Source organism: Myotis lucifugus, unplaced genomic scaffold, assembly GCF_000147115.1.
Source record: "Myotis lucifugus unplaced genomic scaffold, Myoluc2.0 scaffold_4590, whole genome shotgun sequence".
In the NCBI taxonomy this organism is placed as follows: Eukaryota; Metazoa; Chordata; class Mammalia; order Chiroptera; family Vespertilionidae; genus Myotis; species Myotis lucifugus.
This window is the reverse complement of record NW_005875638.1, coordinates 1-8,673: the sequence shown is the minus strand read 5'-3', so window position 1 is coordinate 8,673 and position 8,673 is coordinate 1. Positions and strand designations below refer to the sequence as shown.

At 41.1% G+C, this 8,673-nt stretch overlaps 1 protein-coding gene across 1 annotated transcript; it reads right to left on the bottom strand.

Annotated features, from left to right (window-relative positions):
* Nucleotides 1-2,072: 2,072 nt before the first annotated feature.
* Nucleotides 2,073-8,504, bottom strand: LOC102430313 (parafibromin-like). The gene is made up of 4 exons (XM_014450872.2): nt 8,265-8,504; nt 5,240-5,338; nt 4,017-4,095; nt 2,073-2,215 (listed from the first exon to the last, which is right to left on the bottom strand). Exons 1-4 carry the CDS (start codon nt 8,463-8,465, stop codon nt 2,088-2,090), a joined length of 507 nt encoding a protein of 168 aa, XP_014306358.1. The 5' UTR covers nt 8,466-8,504; the 3' UTR covers nt 2,073-2,087.
* Between the last annotated feature and the right edge of the window lie 169 nt (nt 8,505-8,673).

Below are 8,673 nucleotides of genomic sequence, written 5' to 3'. Positions count from 1 at the left end.
TCCCACTATTGAAAACAATGAGATTCCTGTACCACAAAATCTGTTTAATCCAGTATTTCTTAAACATTATAGAACCCACGTAACACACTTTGGGGAAAGGCTCCCAACTCAAAACAGACCCTAACAACCTACAACACTCATGCCTTTGGCCTCTGGAGCCTTTACCAGGAAATGCATTTCTTGGCCTAAGTCAAAATTAATTAGCAACCCAATTATTCAAAGTTGTAACTTTAAAGACACCTGGGTTACTTCTATTCCTATAATAATTTTCAGTAAATTATTAGCTTTGTGCAATATTACCAAATATTACCAAAATACCCTGGCTGGGCATTAATTTCTATACATCTCAATAACTTATTATTGTTATGAAATGTTATCAAAACACATACCTCTTCTCTATAATACATGTCAGAAAAATTCATTTGCATAAAAATTTCCTAGTCATCTGCAGAAGTCAATTTATTAATTTGGTCTTACATCTAACAGAACTCTGGCATCTTGGGCTTAAAAGTTATGTAGATCAGGCCTAATGCAGATGGATCCTAATTTTAGTAATTATGTCTATCAACCAGGCGCACCAAAACCCTGAAGAACAACGGCAGCAAAAATGAGCCATACATAAGTTAGAAAGAAGTCACATCTTTGCAACAAAGTCTTTAGCAGACACTTAACTGCTCTGTATGTCTGGGTGGATATCACATGAGAAACTTTCTTAATTGGAGAACAAGGTAAAAAATTGGTGAAACTCATATGCCAAAGAAGGAAAAAAAGGCAAAAATTTAAAGAGCTCTGGCTGGTTTGGCTCAGGGGACAGAGCGTTGGACTGTGGACTGGAAGGTCCCGGGTTCAATTCCGGTCAGGGGAACATGCTCAGGTTGCAGGATCAGTCCCCAGTGGGGGGTATGCAGGAGGCAGCCAATCAGTAATGCTCTCTCATCATTGGTGTTTCTATATCTCTCTTTCTCTCCCTTCCTCTCTGAAATGAATAAAAATATTAAAAAAAAAAAACTTAAAGAAGAAGCATGAGTTTGAGATTCAATGTTTTTAAAAAGAAACAATGGCCTGGCAGGTGTGGCTCAGAGGTTGAGCATCAACCTATGAACCAGAAGGTCACGGTTCAATTCCCGGTCAGGGCACATGCCCAAGTTGTGGTCTCCATCCCCGGTAGGGGGCGTGCAGGAGGCAGCTGATCAATTTCTCTCTCTCATCATTGATGTTTCTATCTCTCTTCCTTTCTCTCTGAAATCAATTAAAAAATATTTTTAAAAAATTTTTTTTAAATAAACTGATCAGAGCAACTTCAAAGTGTCAAGTTCACACTTCTCTAAGTATTCTGTAAGAGCTGCTCAAATCAATCAGGTCGTAAACAGCAGATTAAAAATGAGTCTTAAGATACGAGAAGTACTACCAATCTGACATTCTGTTGTGGTTGTTTCTGTAAAATTACACCCCACAAAAGTGCTTCCGTCGCCTCTCTTGCTAGTGTATGTAGGACCCAAGTTTCCGATGAGGCAGCAGCGCCCACCGTTCTCATGCTCCTAATGAAGACGCTGTCCTTGGATGTGAGGACAACTGTTCTGCAGAAGAATCACTGTAAGAACCCTCACTGACTTCCCTTTTTGCACAGGAGCTCAGGAATGAAACCAATTTAAGGGCATTTCAGATGAGACCAAAGTAAAAAGGACAATAACCATAAAAGACTCACTTTGACGGCTACCAAAGGAAAACAACGTCAGCCCCACAACGATGCGATTGGGGAGTGGCCAGCAGGCAAGTACTGTCCCCAAGAAAACGTCAATAATAATGAATTTTAATCTTTTGAGTGTAAGGGATTTCACTTGAAAGAGCATAAGACACCAAAGCAAGAAACTCCCAGTTGACCTTGCGACCCCTTTGTCTTTAAATCCTCTCACCAGGTAGCATCCCAGCTACTTGCAGTGAATCACAGCAGGTTCACACACACTCAACTCCGTTAAAAAAGGTAACAAGGACACCTGTGAATCAAATCCCCTCCATACACATCTAGCAGCACAACTGGTCATGAAGACAAATGTCTGAAACAGGAAATACACAGAGTAAAGGTTTCCTCAGCACCGGCTGCTCATGGAGAGCAGCGGGAGCGAGGGAAGCTCTGTGGTCAGAGAACTTACCGTCACGGACTTCAGCGTCATCCCGTGGTAGGTGCCCATCGTGTCAATTTTGAAGCCTTCCGTTTCTATAAAGAAAGAGGGTTTTCTATTAGACTTTATGTATTTCATGATCAATCACAAATCTAAAGTAATAATCCATAATATATCTTAACAGGTCAACAGTATAATAAAACCTTGAATCTACCGTACACATAAAGTTAAACCACACACTTCTGAAGATAAAAATTTATAAGGGTACTAGTCTCAAAAATATATTCAATACACACCCAGTATGCAGAAGCTGGTTAACACTATGTCTACAACTGTGTTCAATACTCATATTGGTTGAAAGTATCAAAAATTTAGATTGAGCCCACAGGCATGGCTCAGTGGTTGAGCATCAACCTATGAACCAGGAGGTCATGGTTTGATTCCTAGTCAGGGCACATGCCCAGGTTGCCAGTTCAATCCTTAGTAGGGGGTGTACAGGAGGCAGCCAATCATTGATTCTCTCTCATCATTGATGTTTCTCTCTTTCTCTCTTTCTCTCTCTTACTCTCTCTCTCAAATCAATAAAAATATATTTTTTAAAAATTAGATTGAATAAAATACTTTATAATTTAACCCCCAAGTTATTTACAACTAACATTATAGCACCACTAAAAGCACCTACTATCGTAAGAAGTCCTTAACATATAGAAAAAGTCATGTTCAAAGATGACAATGATTAGGTATGTACACTGTGGAAAAGCAATGCTGTAAACAGATAAGGGTTCCAGGGCAGGGTCTCAATATGCCTTTCTGTAAAGCGCCACATACTACACATGTTACACACTGCAAGCCAAACAGTCGCTGTCACACCAGTGACTTCTGCAGTGTGGTGGCAGAAGCGAGATAAACGAGGGTCAGAGATGGTCTGTGGGCGGTAATCTGCCAACCCCTAGAGTGCACATTATTCATTCCACAAGAAAAGCATCGCAGCGAATACAAGAATGGACCAGTCTACACCCTGTATTTAGTACATGCCTTTGTCCAGTAAAGGAAGTCAACACACAAAATTCACTGCATCAAGGTAACACATCCTTTAATGAAACATAGAGGTTTCAGATGATACAGAAAAAAATGACAAATGTTAAACTTCCAGGTGCTACTACCTCATTTTTTCATGTATCAAGTCAAGATAAACGAGCAGTTATTTCAACATTAGTCCCACTTACTACCCACCTCACTAGCATGGCCTGACCCTGCCGAGTTAGCCAGTACCCCACGTGGGCTTCCACAAAACACAACCTCAGACGCTGACCAATCCCGGCCTCCCAAGCGCTCATTGTACACATTCATAATCCGGGGAACATGACTGATGGAGAACCGCCCTCTAAAATCAACTTCTGAGAAGCAGCACTAGCCCTACTAGCCAATATAATATATATATTACGGTTAATTACATACCAGTCATGGACTCCATGGACTTTATATTACCCAGTTCAATCCCCACAGCAGCTCTGAGAGGCAGGCACTGCACTGCCACTGCTATTAGTACCGCCATGTCACAAGGGGGGAAACCGAGACACACGCAGTTAAAGTCACTTCTCAAAACTCACACACAAAGTGACTGACAGAAGCAATCTGGGTCCAGAATCCATGCACTGAAGCAGCGGACGCAAACACATTCTGTAAAACCAGATGGTGTCTCTAGGCTTTGCCGACCACGCAAACCCTGTCACCACTCGCTGCCGCTGCCACAGCACCCAGGAGCCATGAGCAGCACAGAACGGAGGAGCGTGGCCGCTGCAGATGGGGCCGGCCAACTGCGGCTCCAGCGTCAGGCCACCTGCCTCTCACGTGGAGCACAACCAGGAAAAGAAAGATAAACACCAAGTCACTTGCCTTCTTTTCCTTTGAATCTTTCCTGGTCATATCTGTTGTAGGCAGCTGGGATAGGCTGTTTGGTACGCAATGTGGGGTCCTGTAGAAAAATTAACCATGATTCACATGTTAAGTCTATTGTTACTTAATAATCATAAAAACCACAATAATATTGTCTTCTAAGCTTTATTCTTACCATAGCCAACAAGACAAAAGTGGGGAGGAGACAAAATGAATCATTGATGCTTATTTTCAAGATACTGTTTATGACCAGAAAACCGCCACCCTGTCAGGGCAAAGGACTCTAAGTAAATGTGCACCAGGGCAGAAAGCAAAGCTTCTTAGAGATGCAGAAACAAGATGGCGTGTGCTTAGGACTTTCCTCCCAACTCCTTACATCTCTTAATGAAGTAGTAAGCTTCCTCCAATTATGAACTGTTTCTTTAACAAAAAAAACCCACACACCCTTTTAATTCAAAGTTTATGGAGCTGGCATTTTATAGCCTGTTAACTGAATTATTCTCCAAATTGTTAATCTTTAAATGAATATAATGACAATGACAACTGTAACAACAATCCTATATAATAAAAGGCTAATATGCAAATCGAGTGACCGGTCTTTCTGCTGTTCTGTCAATTTGCATATTAGCCTTTTATTACATAGCAGCGGTTCTCAACCTATGGGTCTCGACCCCTTTGGCAGTCGAATGACCCTTTCACAGGGATTGCCTAAGACCATCCTGCATATCAGATATTTCCATGACGATTCATAACAGTAGCAACATGACAGTGATGAAGTAGCCACGAAAATAATTTTATGGTTGGGTCACAACAGGAGGAACTTTATTTAAAGGGCCAGAAGGTTGAGAACCACTGTTATGGAACACTCTTCACCAGGATCAGGATGATCCCTGTGATATTCTAATGGAGACCGCCTTCCAGGTAGGCACATGACTGTTTAACTATTATTCACTGACCTATCAACCAATTTCAAAGCCCAACCAGGAAGAAATAAGATTACTTTGTTATGAGAGTCAACACAGGTATGTCTCCAGGCAAGAATTACTGCTCAAGTAACGTCTAATGGTGAGAAGGATTTTCACATCCTTTAGATATGTTGAAGCTGCATAAGGTTTAGAAACTACTAACTGAAAACCTCTGATTACATGTCTTCAAAATTATAATCCTGGAAACCAAGCGTCATTTTCAATAAAACCACAGCGTCGGCAGTAAACCATTCTTACCACTGGTGCTGCATTGGGGGCCGGCCGCTGCTCAGGCGCACGCCCTTCCTCTCTGGCTTTCACAGACTGAAGAATTGCAAAAATATTCTTGGAAAAGTTCTAAAATAAAACAAGACAGGTGTGTTGTCAAGAGAGGATTAATTCTGAATCAACTACTACAACAATCCCCTCATCCTCAGGGGACATGTTCCAGAACTCCAGTGGATGCCGGAAACCGCACAGAGTGTAAAACCCTAATCATCTCTTCAGCTCCGCCAGAAACGCGCAGCGGCTTCCTCACTGGCAGGCACAGCTTCTCCAGGACTTTAAAAAAAACAACTTAATTGTTGAAAGCAGTACGTATGCCCCGCCCCATTTTTTCTTAAATATAGTTTTAATTGATTCTTATTTTTTACTTTCCTAATTTAATTATTTTTTTAAGCTCCAGTAATTTTTATATTTTTCCGTCCAAACCTATTCTTGGACTGTGTAACCATCCCTTACTCGCAGTAAATGGCTTGACGTCACTCATTCCAGGGGATCCCTGGCTGAAACCTCAATGCTTTCTGGAGCAGCCCTTTGTCTGAAAAACTATTTTCCAAAATGCACAAAAGTAAGGACAAGAAAGAGCAGCACTATTTAAAATTTTTGCAAGGCTCAATGTCTGGCTTAATAGAAGAGAACTGTATTTCTACAGTTAATAGCTGTTTTATCTTGTTTGGTTTTGGTCTAAGTATATAAAAGGAAATCTGGCCTCACACAGACAACTGGAGGAGGAGTATTACAATAGCTTTTCAAGGGACTGGATTTTCTCTGACATCACGCCAAACCACATAAATATCTCATCACAGCCATCATCAGTGGCAAAAACACATGGCCAGCCGCTAGCAGAGCGGTGCCAATGCCTGTTCATGCCAAGAGGCCAGCAGTGCACCAGGTCCCCCATTCACACCGACAGTGCAAAGGTCAACACAGTGACAAATGCAAATGAAGTCTTAATCCAAACTTACTATCAAGTGATGAAAATCCATTCTCACTACTGTAAATATAGTATAGTATTGTGTGAGAGACAGAGTCTGAAAAAAATCAGTCAAAATGTTAGTTATCAGCTATTTTTGTATGGCGGAAATAATCTCTTTTTGTCAATTTTTCAGCAATGAACACATACCAATTTACACACGTTTAAAAATGTGTTTTTAATGGCATTATAAAATCTGGTTGCTTTATGTGGCCTGAAATGACCATAAAAGTACATACTTACTATTTCCTATGGACTCTTCAACCTATCTTTTATTCCAAAAACCCAGAAAAAAGGGTCTAAAATCTTTGGGTTTTGTACGGTTATGAGTACCTAGAAAGTTTTTGAGTTTAGCAGGAAAAAAACAGTATACAGAGAAAGAACCAGTCAAAATAGTTCTTATTTTAAAAATGGTAAAACAGAAGCAAACCTAGCTACCAAGCAATTCTTCAATTAAACTGTTTCTCAAACTGTAACAGTGGTACCAACACTAAATTAAAACACTAAGTTTTCAAATGATGGTACAATCCTGCCACCTAGAGCTCAATAAAAATTGTTCATCTCAGTTATCTGAAAACGTAATGTTTGGTCTAAAAGGAAGGTGGGGCATATCACCTATGTTTCATTCCATTACTGTAAGATTCAGATTTTTCAGCAGTTATAATAAATGTTGGTAGAACAATGTAAGGCACAATATTCAACTATGAGCCCCACCTTCGGCAGTAAGAGGGAGCATTAAACAGATCATTTACTGTAAACACACAGCGGAAGTTTACTCCCGCTGGATTATGGATTGCTTCTCCATAATCCAAGGTCTGGGGAACGAGTCCTAGTCCTGAGTTCAAGTGCTCTGCACAAGTCAGAGCACAAGTCCTTCCTTCCCATTCTCTTTCCTAGCAGCTGTATTCCTGCTCCAATGGTGGAGGGAAAGTGAGGCCAGAACCCAACATCTGCAAATGAAACTCCCATGAGAGTCAGTAATCTCACACTTCTACAAACCTTCTTACCACACATCATTACTAACAACTGGGCATCAGTGGAGAACGAACATTTAGAAGAACACTGGGCGGTGGGGGGGAAATGACAGCTGAAACTATGGAGCCCCCTAAGATACAAACACACTCAGCATCTTTCAGAGTTTAAAGCACGCATCTCCTTCAACCAGCAATTTGCTTCTGGAGTTGAAACTTGTGCTGTATGCACATGAATGCAGAATGTTTTTTAATGCATTATTTGTAATCCTGAATAGGAAGGGGGGAAAAGAAAGGAGAAGAGAGAGGGGGACAAAAATCCCACAATCCAGCAGCAAAAAAATACAAAAACAAAAACAAAACAAAAAATAGCCCTTGCCAGTTTGGCTCCGTGGATAGAGCATCTGTCTGAGGACTGAAGAGTCCCAGGTTCGATTCCAGTCAAGGGCACGTACCTGGGTTGCAGGCTCCCAGCCTTGGTCGGGAGCATGTGGGAGGCAACCAATCAACGTCTCTCTCTCTCACATCAGTGTTTCTCTCTGTCTCTCCCTCTCCCTTCCACTCTCTCTAAAAAGCAATAGAAAAAATATCCTCAGGTGAGGATTAAAAAACAAAATGACTCCATTAATAAGGAACAAATGAATATTGCTATATCCACAAACCAGAATATAATATATCAAATACATGCAACAAATGTTCACTGACTGATTTTCCCAAGTTCTCTACTTTGTGGAGATAAAAATTAATAAACAACCAGAGAGCTTGACATCAATATTCCCTGTTCACTGGGTTTACCCAAAAATCTGGTCAACAGGAAAAGCGGACCCCTCCTGGGATTGACAAATGAGGGCAAATCAAGACAACTTTCTCATCAGCTTCTTTGGTGGCCACCAACCCACCCCAGGGCAGACTACAATGGCTAATACGCCACCTAGAAACCCACCTTATCCTGATCCTTCAGAGGTGAGCGTGACCCTCCCAGAGCGAACCTGAACCACTTTTATAAGCAACCACAGTTCAGTCCGCACTCAGTGCACAAACATGTCAACCCTCTCACCTTCCCCGTGCTCTGCAGGATAGTGGTCCGCGTCCTCCACACTCTCTCTCTGCTGACAATATCCCGGGTCACATCTACCTCCGCGTCCACAAAACTCCTCTGTTTAAGAGCAGTTATGTCATCATCTAAGTCGGTCTTGATGGTAGATCTTTTCTTGGCCATAATTTTGGCTTTGATTGCCGCAATTTTTTCCACCGACATAGCTTCAGACAAAGACCTGAAAGCAATTCATTTTTTAAAATTTTCACAGCAAGGATCTCTTGAGCACATCAAAATACACTGGGTTACATTTGTAAGTTCACGGCAAAAATACTTTAAGTGGCAATAATTAGGTTTTCTTCTTATCTATAAAATGACATACTTGATATTTTATGTTCACATAAGATTTTATAGTGAGCCCCTGTAGAAA

What these genes read in the sequence shown, in the direction of transcription:
- LOC102430313 (XM_014450872.2), bottom strand. Translation starts at nt 8,465, where the DNA reads ATGTCGGTGGAAAAAATTGCGGCAATCAAAGCCAAAATTATGGCCAAG. An exon ending in CCCCCAATGCAGCACCAGTG is followed by an intron (nt 4,096 to 5,239) that starts GTAAGAATGGTT and finishes ATTTTTCTACAG; the next exon opens with GACCCCACATTGCGTACCAA. An exon ending in AAGATTCAAAGGAAAAGAAG is followed by an intron (nt 2,216 to 4,016) that starts GCAAGTGACTTG and finishes CTTTCTTTATAG; the next exon opens with AAACGGAAGGCTTCAAAATT.